Source organism: Panthera uncia, chromosome A2 (genome assembly GCF_023721935.1).
Source record: "Panthera uncia isolate 11264 chromosome A2, Puncia_PCG_1.0, whole genome shotgun sequence".
Taxonomy (NCBI): Eukaryota; Metazoa; Chordata; class Mammalia; order Carnivora; family Felidae; genus Panthera; species Panthera uncia.
The window spans coordinates 38,554,668-38,574,061 of NC_064816.1; the positions used below are offsets into that span (position 1 = coordinate 38,554,668).

Consider the following 19,394-nt stretch of genomic DNA (forward strand, 5'->3'; position numbering starts at 1 on the left):
GGATGGAGCGATGGAGGGAGGGATGGAGCGATGGAGGGAGGGATGGATGGAGCGATGGAGGGAGGGAGGGAGTCATACTGAAAGGGCATGGGAAGCAATCTGAAAGAGCCCCATATGTCCAGACTCGGAACAGCATGGGCAACAAAATAAGCAATGACAGTATGGACCTATAACCCCTGAAATAGAATAATTTTCCATAAGTCCATACTAATATAAATAAATAACTGAATGGATAAATAAATGGGGAGAAGTGACAGCTCTTCCCTTCAGAAGAATTCGAATTAACATTTGTAGAAAGAATGTGGAAAATAGAAAATGACCATTAGAATGCCATAGTACTAATGGCTGTAAGTAAGATCTAAAATTAGGGGGTGAGGGGCGCCTGGGTGGCTCAGTGGGTTAAGCGTCCGACTTTGGCTCAGGTCATGGTCTCACAGTCTGTGAGTTCGAGCCCCGCGTGGGGTCATGTGCTGACAGCTCAGAGCCTGGAGCCTGCTTCAGATTCTGTGTCTCCCTCTCTCTCTTCCCCTCCCCTACTCATGCTCTGTCTCTCTCTCTCTCTCTCTCTCTCTGCCAAAAATAAATAAACACTAAAGAACATTTTTTTTCAAATAATCTATGCTCCTTTAAAAAAAATAAAATAAAATTAGGGGGTGAAACTTTAACCAGAAACGAGATGTTTGCATGTTTCAAAGCATTTCCTCCAGAATATTTGGCAATTATGAAGCGGGAAATAATATGTTTATTGCAGAGAATATTGGGAGACAGTACCTTAACCAAGTGATCAAGGATCACATCACTAGTAATACATATCAACATCATATATGCCCAGATATGATACACTGAGAAGGGCACTTCACCTCTGCTGTGTTCTTCCCAATGATGCATAATCTCAATCTAATCATGAGAAAACACCAGACAGCAAATTGAGTGACTTTTACCAAGTGGTTGACCACTACTCTTCCAAGGTGTCAAGATCATGAAAAGACAAGGAAAGACTAAGGAAAAGACAAGGAAAGATTGGAGGAAATTAGGAAAACATACCAACTCAATGCAAGGTGGGATCCTTGATTGAATTTTGAACCAGAAAAGGGACATTAGTGAAAAGCTGCTAAAATCAGAGTCAATTCTATAGTTTTAAGTTAGTAGTGTTGTACAAGGTTAATTTCTTAGTTTTGACAAGTTCTCGGTGGTCATGTCACACGTCAACACAGCGGAAGCTCAGTGATGAGTACGTGGGAACTCTCTGGACTCGTTTTGAAACTCTTTGTGAAAGTCTAAAATGGTCATAAAATAAAACATTTAAAAACACATACATACATATACACTGGTTCCAGGCGCCAACACCAGACCTAATAATTCAGAATCTGGGGTAGGGACCGGGGATCTGCATTTTAAACAAACTTCATCAATGATTCTCAGGTACACGGAGGTTCAAGAACAACTACTCTGTGACTAACCACATCCACCAGTCACGTGAGCATGTACGGTTAGCATTAGGTGAAAATCAGCATGAGCCTTGGTATCAAAGAACCCTGGTTTCACTCTGCCATTTTTCAGCAGTGACCTTGGGTATGTTATTCAAGCTCATCTGTTAAATGCGGGTAATAATACCACCTTAGCAAGGTTTTTGAGGTACCATTGTATATGAAATGCCCAGAAGGATGCTTAACATGCAATGGGTATTGAGTAAACAAAGGGATTAGTTTATTTTTCCTTTACATTTGTAAATTAGTTTATTAACAAAAAAAAAAATCTGTGGATTCATTATTTCATAGAGTTCTGTGACCTTGGGCAAATAACTTAACCTCTCTGTGTCTCAGTTTCCTCATCTATAAATAGATAATACTATTATTATCTACTAATACTACTAATAATACTAATACTACTACCTATTAGGTTGAGCTGGTGGAACAGGGCTTCGCACATAGTGCTATATGAGTGTTTATAATTATTATAATTATTTAGCCAGAATAGTATCTTACCTACCTAATTATTTTATGGGATTATTGTTTACATGGGTCTCAGGCTATTATTACCCCTTCTGATCAGTTTTCATTCTTCAGATTTTCACCTCTCTTTACTAGAGGACCTCCCAGATTACCCAGACGTTGGTGGAAATGTTCATTTTTATTCAGCTTTCTCTCTTTCCTCAAAAGTTCTTGTCTCTGTAATAGCCTGTTTCAATATAGGTCCAGTGTGCATTTTTTTCAAAAGGAGTGTGACAGAATGGTGGAGGAAAAGAGTACTTATTTTTACTTATTTTTATCAAGTTGCAGATTTATGTTGCTGTGTACTTTCCTTTTTTCTTTTCGTTTGGAGACTGGAATTTTGGTCCCAGCGCGGAAGGTCCAGAAAACCTTAGAAGCTCTGTTCCATCCAGTTGATCTTCCTGTAGAATGAGAAGGGGCAGGGGTCACCAAACATTTTCCCAGAATCTGCTCAGCCACCCCCCACCTCCCCCCCCCCCCCCCCCCCCCCCCCGCAGGGGAAGACTTTCTGTTAAGAGAGCTGGAGGCAGGTAGCGGAGGGGTTGCTCTCTCTTGCTCCTTTCTTGCCCCGAGATGTCCTCTTGGTCAGCTTTGATAGACATCTTGCCTGGAGGAGAATGTGCTGTACGACTGATATTTCAAAACAAGAAGAGAAAAAAAAGGACAGGGACCTGATTGAACTGTGGAAATGAAAGAATGAAAGAATACCTTGGAAAAATGCGTTGAGTGTATTTGGCTTAGGGAAGTGAAAATTCACCAAGGTAGAAATAGGTTAAGTAACCCCACGGAGTACATTGTGTAAACCACACTTTAATTGCAAAGGCGTGGTAACAGTGCCTGTGTTTCCCTTTCCCCTGTTTTTACTGTAAGATATATGCAATATAAAATGCTTTTAACCATTGGAACTGTGTTTAAGCCTCCAGTGCTGTGGCCCTGAGTACATGCAGGGCTGTGCACCTCCATCCGTCTCCAGAGCTGTTCCATCTTCCCACACTAAAATAGCGTCTGCCTGGGGCTCCTGGGTGGCTCAGTCGGTTGAGCATCCAGCTTCGGCTCAGGTCATGATCTCACAGTTTGTGGGTTCGAGCCCCGCATTGGGCTCTGTGCCGACAGCTCACAGCCTGGAGCCTGCTTCCGATTCTGTGTCTCCCTCTCTCTCTGCTCCTCCCCGACTCATGCTCTGTCTCTCTCGTTCCTTCAAAAATAAATAAAAACATTAAAAAGAAATTAAAATAGTGTCTGCCTTTCCTGTGCCTTTCCACGGGAGCACCATTTCTTCACTCATGATCTGATTTAGTAAATACAGGGTCTGTGCCTTGCTGATTCTGACTAGATGAATTGTGGCTATTTTAGTCATAAGCAGGTCTCTTATTTTTCATATGCATAGATGTCTTCTTCACCTGGCCAAAAAATATTTCTTTTTTTCTACTTCTTGAAACCTTGTCCTTTCCTCCTCTCTGTTGCCCCCTCCTGCTCTAACCCTCTTTACATGTTTTTACCTTCTTCTGATTATCGTTGATGGCATTTTCCAAAGGCTCCCTCTCTAGAGTTTGGTTCTACTTGGATCTGAATGGCTCCTTTGTCTTTCCTTCTGTTCTGTCCTCCCCCCTCTGGTTCCTTTACCTTTCCTTCAGTTTTAAGGACGTTGTAGAGATGCTTGAGAGGTAAGGGAATGGAATTATATGCTTAGCCCCTAGCTGTCTTATATTATATGCTTAGACCCCTTGGGTCTTCGAGACTTCATTTGCTCACAGACCATCTCATTTCTCAGGACCTGTCTTATCCACTGATCAGCCTTAAAGCATTTCAAGTTTTACAGTGGTTCTGATGCAGGTCAGCAGTTGAATTCCTTAGTTTCTGTAAATATTTATTGGATGCCTAATCTCTATACCAGGCATTATGCTAGGTACATGGACTTCAGAAGTTAAGTAGACACAGAGGGTCTTGCCCTCACAGAGCTTCTATTCTAATCAGGGAAGCAAGCAGTAAATGAGAAAATAATTCAACAAAGGCCACTGGTGTAAGAAGTGGTGGGAAAGGGTTCTTAGGTGTTGTGATGAGGAGACTGGGAAGGGGGAAGGGTGGGTGTTCTCCAGGAAGCCTTACTGAGGAGGTACCATCTGAGCTCGGATCTGAAGGATAAGTCAGAACTGGGTGTTCTAGAACAGTGAGTGGAAAGCTCTGCTTCCCATGGAGGAAGGCTTCACTGACAGGCCAGGGAAGTTGCTTATTCCCAGTCACAGAAACTCAATGGAGCTTTATGGACAGGCTCCCAAGGAGGGGAGAAACATCAAATCATTGCTAACTTATTTACAGCAGCACGTATGATCTGGGAACATCATCCATTTTCACACTAATCATAGTTCTGATTTTTTAAGCAATTATCTAAAACAATAGCTCACAAACCTTGAAACTGACGAAAGCATCAGAGGCTGCACATGTATTTCATAGCCAATAAACATGCTCTTTTTTAAAGAATTTTTTAATGTTTTATTCATTTTTGAGAGAGAGAGCAAGCAGGGAAGGGGCAGAGAGAAGGGGGACAGAGGATCCAAAGCAGGCTCTGTGCTGATAGCAGAGCGCCCAATGTGGGGCTCAAACTCATGAGCGGTGAGACTGTGACCTGAGCCAAATTCGGGTGCTCAGCTGACTGAGCCACCCAGGTGCCCAAATAAACATGCTCTTTTTAAGCATATTTGGAGACCTTATCTTCTTTACCTCAGATGTCAAGAACTTAGGGAATGTAGTGAGAGAACATTCCCAAAGCTGATTCCTTGGTAAATAAGAAGTCCCCAGTTTCCATTTATTTTCCTTCTGAAAGAAGAGATTTATGTGTTAGTGCCTGTCTCAGCAAAGACTTAGGACTCCGACAGAGGGGACCTTGGCCATATGTAGGAAGAGAATCAAGAGCTTATTGGCTCTGTAGTAAGTTATTTCACTCCCCAGCCTCTGCTGACTTTGACAGTAACAGAGTGATAATGAAAAGTTTAAGACCCTGAAGCCAGAAAAACCTTAGGTTAGGCTAGGAGGTGAAAGAACACCACTGATAGAAGACGAGGTTGGAGGTGAGCAGAGCATGTCCATTCTCCAGGGCCTTTTATGGGCGATGGTATGTCTGTGACTACTTAAAGTTCAGTGACAAGTCTTGAGGGGGTTTAAGAAGGAAAGTGGTATCCTCTAAAGTAGATTTTTTGAAAAAGCCTCCCAAGCAGTTCATAATGGTATAAGGATCAAGCCATCGGGAAGATGTCACCCACCTAAATGAGTAACAGAACTTCCAAAGCTCCAAAGCAAAAACATACTTAGACAAATAGACAAATCCACAGGCTGAGTTGGAGACTTCAACACTTCCCTTTTTATGATTGACTGATTAATGTGAAAATGAGTGATGGTCCCAAATCATAGCTGCATTCTTTTTTTTTTTTTTTTTGGTTTTTATTTAAATTCCAGTTAGCTAACATAGAGTGTAATATTAGTTTCAGGGGTACAATTTAGTAGTTTCACACTTACAACACTCAGTGCTCATCACGATAAGTGCCCTCTTTAATTCCCATCACCTATTTCACCCATCCCCCCAACCCACGCCCCCTCTGGTAACCATCGCTTTGTTCATTGTAGTTAAGAGTCTGTTTATTGGTTTGCCTTTCTCTCCCTTTCTCCCCCCAAGGATCATTTGTTTTGTTTCTTAAATTCCACATATGAGTGAACTTCAAAATGGATTAAAGACCTCAATGTGGGGGCGCCTGGGTGGCTCAGTAGGTTGAGTGTCTGACTCTTGATCTCAGCTCGGGTCATTTTCTCAAGGTTGGTGAGTTCAAGCTCCACATCGGGCTCCACACTGATGGTATGGAGCCTGCTTGGGATTCTTTCTCTCCTCTCTCTCTCTGCCCCTCATGCATGCCCTCTCTCTCTCTCTCTCTCTTTCTCTCTCTCTCTCAAAATAAACATGGGGCTCCTGGGTGGCTCAGTCAGTTAAGCTTCTGACTCTTGGTTTTGGCTCAGGCCATGACCTCACAGTTTCGTGAATTCAAGCCCTACATCAGGTTCTGTGCTGGCAGCATGGCACCTGCTTGAGATTCTGTATCCCTCTCTTTCTGCCCCTTCCCCATGCATGCTGTCTCTGTCTCTCTGAAATAAATTAATAAACTTTAAAAAATATATTTAAGAAATAAATACATAAATACATAAATACATAAACTTAAAAAAGCGTTTTAAAAAGACATAAAGGTGAAGCAAGAAACCATTAAAATCCTAGAGGAGAACATAGGCAGTAACCTCTTCGACATCGGCCAAAGCAACTTTTTACTAGATATGTCTCCTGAGACAAGGGAAACAAAAGCAAAAATAAACTACTGGGACTTCATCATATCTGTTGATGTAAGTGAATTTGCAGTAATTTCACAATTCTCTACCCCTTCTTTAATGTCTGGAGGTAAAATTCCATGGGGCTCCTTTGGTTAGAATAAACAAACAGAAAATCAGGATGGGTATAGAAGTCCTTGACAACAGTATCAAACCAAGTTGACAGCTACAGAACTTATAGAATACTCCACCCAACAACTGCAAAGTAAACCTACTTTTCACATGTATGGGGAACATTCACCAAGATCCACCATATGCTGGGCCATAAATTTGAGAGGACTGAAACCATGTAGACGCTGCTCTGTGACTACACGATAATTAAGTTAGAAATAAATAACAAGAGATGGGGCGCCTGGGTGGCTCAGCTGGTTAAGCATCCGACTTCAGCTCAGGTCATGATCTCACAGTTAGTGGGTTCCAGCCCTATGTCAGGCTCTGTGCTGACAGCTCAGAGCCTGGAGCCTGCTTCAGATTCTGTGTCTCCCTCTCTCTCTGCCCCACCCCCACTTGTACTGTGTGTGTGTGTCTCTCTCTCAGAAATAAACATTGAAATTTTTTTTTCTGATGAATAACAAAGAAATCTGGAAAATCCCAAATGTTTGGAAATCAAACCACACACTTGTAAATAACCCATGGGTCAAAGATTAAAAATCCCTCTGGATACTCTGTGAAGAATACATTCCGGGGGGATAAGTGTGGACACAGACTAGCAAACAGACCTTTCCAGACTTCTGGGGGAGCTGTAATCATGCCTTGGAGAGGGAGAGTAAAGGGTAGATTCACATGTTCTTGGAGGAAAAGCTGATGGAACTCTCTAGGGTTTGGTATGGGCAATGTGAGTAGAAAGGGAAGCATCTGACCTTGGGTTTTCTGTCACATCTTTTTTTTTTTTTTTTTTAATGTTTATTTCTGAGAGAGAGAGATAGAGTGCGAACAGGGGAAGAGCAGAGAGAGAGGGAGACACAGTATCTGAAGCAGGCTCCGGGCTCTGAGCTGTTAGCAGAGTCCAATGTGGGGCTCGAACTCAGGAACTGTGAGATCATGATCCAAGCCGAAGTCGGACGCTTAATGGACTGAGCGGCCCAGGCGCCCCCATGGTTCACATCATTTGACATCTCCCCTTTGGTCTCAGGATCCAGTCAGCATAGCTTCTGTTGGGGCCCTGCTCACTCTGCTAGTCTAATCGCTCACCAGCCTGGCTTTCCTGCTTTCAGCTTCAGCCCCACCCGGCACCTTGCCATCCCATTCTGCATCATGCTCTCTCTCTCTCTCTGTTGTGGACCTTTTCACATGCTGTTCCACTTACCTTTAGAACTCTTTGCCCTGTCACTTATTGCTCAGCAGAGATGCTGCTTCTTCTGGGAAGTCTTCCCTGCTTTCACCGGAGACTGGTTTAGGGGCCCTGCTGTGTGCTTCCGTGCTACCCCTGTCATCCCCCACACCTCACTTTGCTCTGCCTTTTACCTGCCTCCCCCATTAGACCTCCTTGAGAACAGAGGATATGCCTCGTTCTTTCGATAACTACTTCTACAACTGCCGCTACTGCGATAGCCAGGTACTTGTACCCCACACTGTGAACCAATGATCTTAGCCCTTGAGCAGAGCATGGACTGCCAACATTGACCGAGTGCCTGCTATGTGTTTGCTGCACACTTTGCACTCCCCGTCTCATTTCATCATCCCAGCAGTGCTATGAAGTGGGCTACCTATGCCCCTCACAGGATGAGAAACTGAAGCTTAGGAGGCGTCAGTGGCTTGCCCAAGACCACACACTTAGTAGCAGACACGGGATTTGAATTGTTTTCAAATACAGTAATCCTGTCTCATCCGCGTTTTGCTCTTTGCAGTTTCGGTTTCCTTTGTTCAGCCTCAGTTCAGAAGCAGGTAGTCCTCCTTCTCACATAGGGCCAGAGGTCCTTAGTAGCCTGACGGTTCGTCACAGTGCCTGCGTCACTCACTTCCCGTCATGTCATCTCATAGGCGTTTTATCATCTCACATTGTCATAGAAGGGTGAGGAGAGTACAGTAAGATATTTTGATGCTTATTTTTATTTTTGAGGGGGGGAGGGGCAGAGAGAGACGGAGACACAGAATCCAAAGCAGGCTCCAGGCTCCACGCTGTCAGTACAGAACCCGGCACGGGGCTCGAACCCACAAGCCATGAGATCATGACCTGAGCCGAGGTTGGACACTTAACGGACTGAGCCACCAAGGCACCCCTAAGAGAGACAACAGTCACGTAACTTATTACAGTATATTGTAATAATTGTTCCATTTTATTATTAGTTATTGTTAGCCTCTTACTGTGCCTAATTTATAAATTAAACTTTATCATAGATATATATACAGAGGAGAAAACACAATATAAATAGGGGACTCAGTATTATCCACCGTTTCGGGCACCCACCAGGGGTCTGGGAATCTATCCCTCCTGGACTGGGCGGGGGGTTGCTACTGTAATTAGACTTCAAACCCAAAGCTTTTAACTGCCAAATTGTACTGTCAAAGTCAGAACAGGACTGGAGCAAAACAAACTTGAAGGTAAGCTGTTGAGCCCTTGAGAATTTTGTTGCCTGTGGCCAGCCTCTTGTCCTCACAAAGCACAAGGAGCCAGCAGGTTGAGGCAGTGAATGGAGCAGGTCCAGGAGTGCCCATTACACCCGCAGGATCGTGTACAAATAGCTATTGTGTGCTCCCTATCTGCCCCGCTTTCCTAAGAAAACAAAAGCCTCATTTCTAGCACTGACTGATTTCCATAAGGGAATTAGAATGGCTAATTTTACATCCTTTTGGTAAATATTCCTCTTCCCATTATATCATGGCCAAATGATCTTCTTCAAATTAATACCCGCAATCATTGCTGCAGAATTAGCCTCCAGAGACACACTGTTACAGAAAGAGTGAGGTTTTTTTTTTTCCTTTTCTCCTGGTGTTTTGTTGTTTTTTTCAGATAAAGAGTAAACAGGCCTTCTGGACTTGTTTTCCCTCAAGGTAATAAGTAGATTATGATATTAGAAAGTTCAAAAACTTCGTTTCTTCTCTGCCTTACTCTGTGTAAGAGGTTTTTTGTGGTTGACGTGTTTTGAAGGGCTGTGGGCATTGCTAGGAATGGTGGCTAATTACACTTGACGCCTGACGAGGGAGAACAAGAGCCTTCTTACAGTAACAGCACTGTTAGTTATGGAGTACTTACTGTCCACCAGCCATTGTACCACGTACCTCGTGTGTGTTATTTCTCTGGGTCGTGAGGACAACCTGGGGACAAGGGTGGTGGTGGTGATACTGCTTTACAGTTTTTACAGATGGGGAACTGAGGCCTGGAAAGCCTGAGGGTCTTGTCCAAAGTCACAGGGCTAGGAGGTCATCCTGCCAGGAACTGAACGCACAAATACCAGACTGGAGATTTTAAGGATTGTCCCTTCTCCGAAGTGTATCGTTAGGGCTGCTTCTGTGTGTCTGTTTGGAAATAGGGCCTACCTACCAAAACTCTAAATGCTTAGTTTAATAAGCTCACGCCCTTGTAACCACCACTGTGGTCAAGCACTAGATGATTTGACCATTGCCCCAGACATCCCCCCACCATCCATGTATCCCCTCCCAAGAGCACCCATGGGCTTCTTTACATTTCAAGGAGCGCTGATGCAGAGGAGGGAGTGAAGGAACTAGGCTTCAACGGTCACAAATGGGCCATTGCCCTGCGAGGGCCAGACAGGTAACTCGGGAATGACACATATCAAGTGGCATCTCAGTTAAAGGTGACTCTGTGGTACCTTTTGTTCAGGTTAAAATCCTTGGACTTGCACTTGACTTTTCCCTTGTCTCACATGACACGTAGAGTCCATCAGGAAATCCTGTTGGCCCTGTCTTTAAACTACATGGAGGATTCAACCACTACTTCCTTGCTGGGTTGCCACTACGCCGTCACATCTCAACTGAATTATTAAAATGGTGTCCTGGGGCGCCTGGGTGGCTCGGTCGGTTAAGCGTCCGACTTCGGCTCAGATCATGATCTCACGGTCCGTGAGTTCGAGCCCCGCGTCGGGCTCTGGGCTGATGGCTCAGAGCCTGGAGCCTGCTTCCGATTCTGTGTCTCCCTTTCTCTCTGCACCTCCCCTGTTCGTGCTCTGTCTCTCTGTGTCTCAAAAATAAATAAACGTTAAAAAAAATTTTTTTAAATAAATAAATAAAAATTAAAAAAAAAATGGTGTTCTAACTGGTCTCCCTGCTTCCCCTGCATACCGCAGTCATCTGTTCTCAGTGCAACATCCACAGTGACCATTTCTCTGAGTCAGATCGTGTCACCCTTCTGTTGAATCTCGTCAGTGGCTTCCATGTCATTCAGGGTAAAAGCCAAAGTTCTTCCCAGGGCAAACAAAGCCCTAAGTGGCCCTCGTACCTCTCTGTCTCCTTCCCTGACTCTTCTTCCGTGTGTTGGCCCTGGTCCAAGCACACTGGTCCCCAGCTGTTCTGGAAGTGTGCCAGCCTGCTTTATTCCCATTTGCTCACCCCTTCTGAGCAACACTTTCTCTCCAACCCGATTCAAAATTGCAAACTCCCTGTGTCCCTGGTACCCCTGGTCCCTTTCCCTGCTTTATTCTTCTCCTGCTTACATACTATATCATCAGTATAATGTATCTTATTTATTATCGGACTCCCTCATGAAGGCAAAGATTTTTGTCTGTCTTGGTCACTGCTGGTCACCCCTGGCACCTAGTGGACCCTCCATCAATGTTTATTGTGTAAATGAGCAGGAAATGCAAGGAGTGCCTGTAAACCAGCACCAGCAGATTTTTCCCTTGTAGGATGCAGGCTGTTCTTGCTGGGGCCGTCGATTTCTTTTAAGACAGAAATGCAGATATTTCTGAGAAACCTTCAGTTTTTAAAAAATGTTGGTAACTAATTCAATTTTTTCAAAAGGCTATGTATGAAATTTTCTTAAAAATCCATTCACTGGCTGAATTTGACCCACAGGCCTTAGTTTGCAATCTGTAGCATAGGTTGAACTGGCTTTGCCTTTTGTAAAAAAATTTGTTTTCATGCTTTATTTATTTTTGACAGAGAGAAAGAGAGGGAGAGAGAGAGAGAGAGAACAAGCGGGGGAGGGGCAGAGAGAGAGGGAGACAAAGAAACTCAAGCAGGCTCCAGGCTCTGAGCTGTCAGCACAGAGCCCGACGCAGCTCACAAACCACGAGATCATGACCTGAACAGAAGTCAGATGCTTTACTGACTGAGCCACCCAGGCGCCCCTGGCTTTGCCTTCTTAACTGAAGACTTGCAAGTTTTCCAGAATTAGCAGCTAGAAAATGTATTCCTAAATTTTTCTTCCATGTCCCTTGGTCCTAGTCCAGGAAGCACATCTCCAGAATCACACATAACCAGAGGAGGGGTTAGATATGGCTTGGAGAAGGTTTGTAGAGGGTTTCCACCTATGAAGCATTCGGATCTGGGGCCTGTGTGGGTGCCATCTGGTGGTGCCAGCACTGGAATCCAAGTGTCCTTAAGTGTTTCTCGGGGCGCCTGGGTGGCTCAGTTGGTTAAGTGTCCAACTTCGGCTCAGGTCATGATCTCACGGTTCGTGAGTTCGAGCCCCGCGTCGGGCTCTGTGCTGACAGCTCGGAGACTGGAGCCTGCTTCACATTCTGTGTCTCTCTCTGCCCCTTCCCTGCTCATGCTCTGTCTCTCTCTGTCTCAAAAGTAAATAAACATTAAAAAAATAATAATAGGGGCGCCTGGGTGGCGCAGTCGGTTAAGCGTCCGACTTCAGCCAGGTCACGATCTCGCGGTCCGTGAGTTCGAGCCCCACGTCAGGCTCTGGGCTGATGGCTCGGAGCCTGGAGCCTGTTTCCGATTCTGTGTCTCCCTCTCTCTCTGCCCCTCCCCCATTCATGCTCTGTCTCTCTCTGTCCCAAAAATAAATAAAAAATGTTGAAAAAAAAAATTTTTTTAAAAATAATAATAATAATAAAAAAAAATAAATGTTTCTCATTGGTCTTCCAGATACGCATCACTTCTTGCCATAGTGCACGATCCCAGGCAGTCCTCCAGGGCAAGACTTGCAAGAAAATATGAACTAAAATGAATTGCAAGGCTGAAACCCTGAGGTGTGCTCCGTGTAGGCCCAGACCCTGAAGTGTGATCAAAAAGGCACCCTCTCACCTTGCTGGTTGAAGTCCAAAGGGGTCCACTTCTAGAGAAGTAGTTTGGCAATATGTATCACGCGTACAAATGCATGTACTCTTTGACTAAGGAATTTACCCTACAGAGAAACTCATGTATGTTGGAAATGGGTTAAGATGAGGAGGTTTCTCACTGTGACACTTTTTTTTCATAACAAAAGCTTGAAAATGACCTAAATGTTCTATAACATGTAAGTAGATAATAATAAGTAAAAAACAATAAACAAAATCTTTGTGTGCTGATACGTCAAGTCCTCCTGCATGACTGTTTTATTTATTTATTTTTATAGCAGGCCGATAACATTGTGTATGCTCTGCTACCATTTGTAGCATGAAAGGGGATTGTACATGCATAGCTCTATACATGCATAAAATATCTCTGGCACAGCAAAGGGCAGTCCATTATCAGCGGTTACCTCTAAGAAAGGGAGTTGGTGACAGAATCACAAGGAAGAATAAACTGTCAATAAATTTACTTCAGGATATTTTTATTTTGAACTGCGTAAATATTTGCTACATTAAAAAGAAATGCCAGGGTACCTTGGTGGCTCAGTTGGTTAAACAGCCAAGTCTCTGTTTCGGCTCAGGTTATGATGTCACAGATTCATGAGCTCAAGCCCCACCTGGGGCTGTGCGCTGACAGCGTGGAGCCTGCTTGGGATTCTCTCTCTCCCCTCTCTCTCTTTGCCCCTCCCACACTCGTGCTCATTCCACACCCCCCCCCCAAATAAATAAATAAATAAACCAACAAACTTGAAAAAATTAAATTAAAAAAAGGAGAAAAAGAAATGCCTTATTATGTGCTTAGAAATTTCCCTGGAAAGGCACCTATTGTAGTGTTGTTTCTAATAATAAAAAACAGGAGCAGTCTTTCATATCAAATAATTGGATATGGGTTAAATAAAAATTTTACCCTATGTAAGTGAGTTTATTCTCATTTTATAAATGTCTGATACAACTTTTATTGCCTTTTTCTCTCTTGATTAAAGATATTGCCTGTAACTTCATGTTGGAATATCTCCATTTTTCAGATCTTTTTAGTTTTTTTTTTTTTCCAGACCTTCTTCAGAAGAGTCTTTTTGTTTTCTTCTTTTTTGTTTTGATGAGGAGTGGTAACATTTTGAAGAAGAAAGTAATGATAACTTTAATAAAAATGATTAAGGCCAAGAAAAAAATTAGGGTGATCAAGTCAGCAAGCTTATCACTTCTTAGCCTTTTGGCTAAGATCAAGTGCAAATCACCAAGCTTGATTCTTTTGGGAAGATGACTGCATAACCCTTAATTTATTAAAACATTACATTGTGAGCTTTTATTCAGGCCTTATTAGATAATCAGCCATAAAGAGAAATTTGTACTATTTCACATGGGTTTAAATAGGTTTCTCTTCCTCTCGAATTCTGTAATTCTAAGTTAGCTTTATATTGGAACACCATACAGTCTCTTTTCCCTGAAAACACATTCTAGAAAGTGACTTAATCTTGTTATAACCTTATTAGCCAAAATGCAGCCATCATTAGCATTATTTGACATATGAACTTGGGCAGAGCCCTTTATTTTGCTTTAGTTTTTCTTCCCAGTAAAATAAATTGGCAGAATTTTGAGCCCTTGGCATTGTGTTGGACATGCAAGACATCATAATTGTATTTACATGTAGTTCATAATTTTTATCATAACATGCATTTACTAATACTTTTGTAGAGAGTTTGCCCTTGCTCCACCATACTCTGGAACTGTAATTAAAAAAAAAAATTATCAAACAGAGGCTAATCTGTGGCAAATTTTTTTACTTTTCCATGGGAAAATAAGAAAAAATAAGGATAAGGTAGGGGAGTTTTTAAGTTTGTGTGTTCAATTCGAAGAATTCATCTTAATTCTAAAATCGAGATTGTCAAGTGGTTAAGATGGATGTCAAGATAATCTTTTAAGAAATGATAGGTGATCATTATTATTATTAATTTTTTTTGTGATCGTTATTCTTAATTTCATTTTATTGGTTTGTAAAATCTATTCCTCTACTAGATGAGAAAGAAAGCTGAATCCTGTGGCTGATCACGTAAGCTCTGAAATCATTCAAATCTGAAATCTGCATGATACCTACATCGTATAGTGCACATACATGTTCATCAGTTTTAAATATTGGAGATTCCAATGGAATATTGTCTTAGTCGACTTGCCGTAACAAAATACCATAGATTGGGTGTCTTAAACCACAGAAATTTCTTTTCTCATAGGTCTGGCGGCTGGAAGTCAAAGATCAGGGTGCCAGCATGGTCGGGTTTTAAGTACCTCTTCCTGGCTTGAGACACTGCTTCTCATTATTTTCTTTCATGATAGACGGAGACCAAGGTGTCTGGCCTCTCTTCTTATAAGGGCACTCATCCCTTCATGAAGACCCCACTCTCATGACCTAATTGAACCTTAATTTCCTCCCATAGGCCCCATCTACAAATACCATCACGTTGGGGGTTAGGGCTTTAGCAGGTGAATTTTGAAGATACAGACATTCACCCCATTGCAAGTGTCACTATGGTAGTAGGTGTTGTGGTGCTGTTTGGATAACATTAGGCCAGGGATACAGGAATATTCAAATCCTTCCTTAATTAAGCTACCACTAAATTTGGGGAATAATGGCAAAACAAGGCAAATAACACTATTACTAACTAAGGCTTTGAAATCTCTAACTCCAAGGCAAAACTCTGGTAAGCAAAGCAGTTAGGACAGGAGAATTCATTTGCTTTATTAGATGGCTGGCTTGAAAGAACAGCAATAGAGGTTGAAATCCACAGCCCATGAGCCAAGAATGGCTTTAAATTTCAAATGGTTAAAAAAAAAATCAAAAGATTTTGTAGCATCTGAAAATTCTATAAAATACAAATTTTAGTGTCCGCAAATAAAGTTTCATTGGAACACAGCCGTGCCCGTTCCTTTATGCATTGTTGTAACTTTCATGCTACCATGGCAGACTTGTATTGTTGCCCTGAGAAGAGACTGAAAGAGGCTGAAAGATTTATTATCTGACCCTTTAGAGACAAAGTTTGCCAATCCCTGATCTACAAACCAAGCTTGCCAATGATTTGTTTCGCCTGTTCCCGAGACTAAATCTTAGCTGAAAATGTTTATTCAAAAAGGTGCAGTTATACCCATCGGCACTAGAAGAAATGGATCCAGAGACAGAGAGTATTTACCCCAAAGCCTGGCATGAGCTAGTCTAGGGATTGTCCACTTCAGGCTGTCCAATGCCAGACCCTCATTCTAAGAAAAACTGAGAAAGACAGATGGCTTCACTGAAGGATGAAAGTACACAAGAGACCCTCAGTCCATATGCTGATGGACTGAAAGTTCAACCCTTCCCAAATACAGTCTAGGGTCCTAGAATTGAAGCAAACTAAATGAAGGTTTATCTTCCTTTGAGTCTCTACCCTTCAATTAATATGTATCCTTGGAGTCAAAGGAGGAATGGAAGCTAAGAGTGGTACCACCCTTTGTGCAATTCAGCCTTGACCAGTGAAATTGATGGCACTGTTGACATATCAGCCTACTTCCTCTGTTTCTGATTTGTTTTTGTTTTGGTTTCTCTCCCCTCCCTGCCCCCCCCCCAACACACAAAGGTGATTTTAAAGGATGTGGATTCACTTCTCTATGTGGACACCGACGTTCTCTTTCTGAGACCTGTCGATGACATATGGAAGCTTCTGAGGCAGTTTAATGCCACCCAGCTTGCAGCCATGGCCCCTGAGCATGAAATCCCCAAGATTGGCTGGTACAGCCGCTTTGCTCGGCACCCTTTCTATGGCTCTGCGGGAGTTAATTCAGGAGTCATGCTGATGAATTTAACTCGTATAAGAAGTGCCCAGTTTAAGGTAAGGAAATACTTTATATTTCATGTTTAAAATTCAGGATTTTGTCATTTCAACAGTGATGTTCCTAGATTGTCAATGTACTGCTTTTGGAAGTAAGGGGCTTGTAGGTGAGGAAGGAAGGAGCCAGGGAAGAGGAAAATATTTGCAAAGTTATGAAATGTTTGTTCAGGAAGAGCCCAGGTGTTTATGGTATTTAAAGCTACAGCACAGTTACTATTCAAGAATGCTATGTTGCATTTCTGAATTCTATAATGTTTGAATTCTGTGTTTACCCAAAGCTTCAAAAACCATGGAAAATTTTGTGAAATTATCCTAGGGATATATTTACATATGTATACAGAGATATTTGTACAAGGCTGCTCATGGCCTCATCTTTTATCCTAGTAGAGAACTGGAAAGAACTTAAATGAACCTCAGTAGAGAGCTAGTCAATTAAAAAAAATCATCCTCTAATTAAGAAGTAGATCAATCTATAGGTAAGATACATAAGATCTCTAAAAAGATATTAAGGGAAAAAAGTTAAAATGCAACAAAGCATGGTACCATAAGTATGATCTCTTTTATGGCTTAGAAATTTCCAGAAGAAATACCTAAGAGAATACCTGATTGTTAACCGTAGATATTTCTGGGAAGAGTGGGGGTGGAAATGGTAGGAGGATGGAGGAAGAATACTTTTACTTTTTAATTTTATCTTTGTGTGCTATTTGAATATTTAGTCTATAAATGTGTTGCTTTTATTTTAAAAGTAAATTATGTTAAGACAAGGAGAAGGTGTTTTCCCTTAGATACCTTAACTCTGCCATCTGTATTTTGTTCCTTCCCCTCTGAGGCAGGAATTAAGCATAAGAAAGAGAGTTTCAATTTGGGCATAGTTGGAACCACCCAACTAGTGGTTCCTGGCCCATCTAGTATCTATGTGCTACCCCATCTGGCAAAACTCTACAGTTTCCAGCCCTAGTTTTGCTTTGTCCTATGTCTTGAGGCCAGCAGGGCCCCTCCTATTTGCTTCCTAGGGGGGCTTGGGGGCTTTGGGGTCCTCTGCACTGTTTCTCAGTGGACAAAATGTATTTGCTTTGCCTCAGCCACTCTAATGGTTGTCTCTTTTCCAGAACAGCATGATTCCAACAGGCTTGGCTTGGGAGGACATGTTGTACCCTCTGTACCAGAAGTACAAGAATGCCATCACATGGGGAGACCAGGATTTATTAAATATTATTTTTTATTTCAATCCAGGTAGGCTCTCTTGCGAGAATGCCCTTTGTGTAGGAGTCCGCCCACCTTGCCCCTCAGAGCGCATTCCAGCCTGGTCTGCTATTGACTGAGCCTGAATTGTGCCTGTGTCCCCTGTGAAGTGCGTCCTTTCATTCACCCCCTGGGCTTCTCCCAGAGGCAGCCCACACACTTCTGACACAAAAGGCCAAATGTTGAAACCTCCAACACTGGACTCCGTTTTTTGAGAATATCTTTTCGATTTTTGCCACACCATTCTTCTAAGAAGTGTGGTCCAAACTAATGGCAGGGCACAGAACTGAATGACAACATTATAGGCTAGGCACGAGGCCTTCCACAGCTGAACAATGGCTAGATTGAGGGGAATTGATTTCTTGAGATCCCTACAGTTAAGTGACTTGTCTGGGAGTTAAATGAGCCTAAAATAAGGACTTAGATTCCCCAGTTCCTTTTTCTTTTCACGGGAGGCAAAAGATGTTCTTAGATTGTTACATCAGTGATTTGGCGGAGTTGGGGGACGGAGGGAGAAGAACATTTCTGATCTATGTTTCTTGGCTGTTGTCGACACCTAAAACTAATAAAATTTCCCTCTTTCTTCTTTGCTAAAACCATTATTTATGTTGTTAAAAATCAAAACCATGTTTTCTTCTTGAGAAAGACCTTTGGGGGAGAAAAAGGGCACTCCTCACCTGGACCTATTCCATCCATTTCTTTGAAAAAATCCTGAAGTAGAGACTCCTGTTTATAAAGACTTCTTTCTGTCTGTCATGTCACCTTGGAAGCGCCTACTTTGTACTTGCAATTTTTTTTAAACAAAACTCTGAAAACCTAATGTCGTATGTCGTTGGATCTAAATGGAGCAAATCCTGGAAAAGAAAAAAAAGCAGATTGAAACCGAGTTTCTGGGGAAAATTACCACTACTAATTCATTGATGAAGGGAATGTCTTGGCCATTCACTGGTGGCCTGTTTTAATCCATTTCCCTCTGACAGTAACAGGGAATTTAAGGTCTGTATCTCCTCCTTTTCTTCATAAGCAGATTTCATCTTTTTTTCTAGGTGTTGATGTATTAGTTAGGACTCTTGGTTGCATATAAAAGATCCCCCAAGTTAGCCCAAGCACAAAGGATACTTTTTTATAAGCAAACTGATGTCTGCTAGAAACCAGGGCGGGAAGGCCAGCAGACTCAGCCCGGAACATGAAGCAGGACAGGGAAATTGATGAGGATCCCAGGTCGGACTTGCTTTCTCCCACTGAGGTTGTTTATTCTTCTCGTTGTGGACCTCATTCTCTGCTCCTCAGGCCTCAAAGTAGAGTACCAAGGCTTCATACTCCAGGTGCAGCCACATGGAAGGATTAACCCCCAATTCCATCCCAATTCCAAATTCCCAGGGGGAGAAAGCAGATGGTTCCAGCTAGGCCAGGAGCATGGAGCTGAGAAATCATGGCTGACATTTATTATTTACTAAATGCCAGGTGCTGTTCTAAGCATTATCTTCTCTAATCCTCAAAACCACCCGAGAATATAATCCCCATTATACAGACAAAGATACCAAGGGACAGAGAGTTTGTTCGATAATTTGCAGCACTGCTAATGAGTGACGGAGGAGGGGTACAAACCCACACCACTCCCAACTTCAGCCCTATGGGTTTGGGAGAGAGGGGAAATTCTAAACAAGGGGAATCCTACAGAGCTGGGCAGACATCCCAAAATGTATCTCTCCACTGAATTATTTGTCCTTTAAATATTGCAATTTTCCCTCTGTAATGTGGCT

At 42.6% G+C, this 19,394-nt stretch overlaps 2 protein-coding genes across 2 annotated transcripts in view; both read left to right on the top strand.

Annotated features, from left to right (window-relative positions):
* The window catches only part of PPP4R2 (protein phosphatase 4 regulatory subunit 2), a 411,406-nt gene that overhangs the window by 304,409 nt on the left and 87,603 nt on the right, over window positions 1-19,394 (top strand). The gene's annotated exons all lie outside the window — the stretch shown is intronic.
* Window positions 1-19,394, top strand: part of GXYLT2 (glucoside xylosyltransferase 2) — a 97,663-nt gene that overhangs the window by 60,362 nt on the left and 17,907 nt on the right. The window contains exons 5-6 of the mRNA XM_049643171.1: window positions 16,138-16,389; window positions 17,499-17,622. Of these exons, the coding sequence (XP_049499128.1) occupies window positions 16,138-16,389; window positions 17,499-17,622 (376 nt within the window). The remainder of the gene's footprint in view (window positions 1-16,137; window positions 16,390-17,498; window positions 17,623-19,394) is intronic.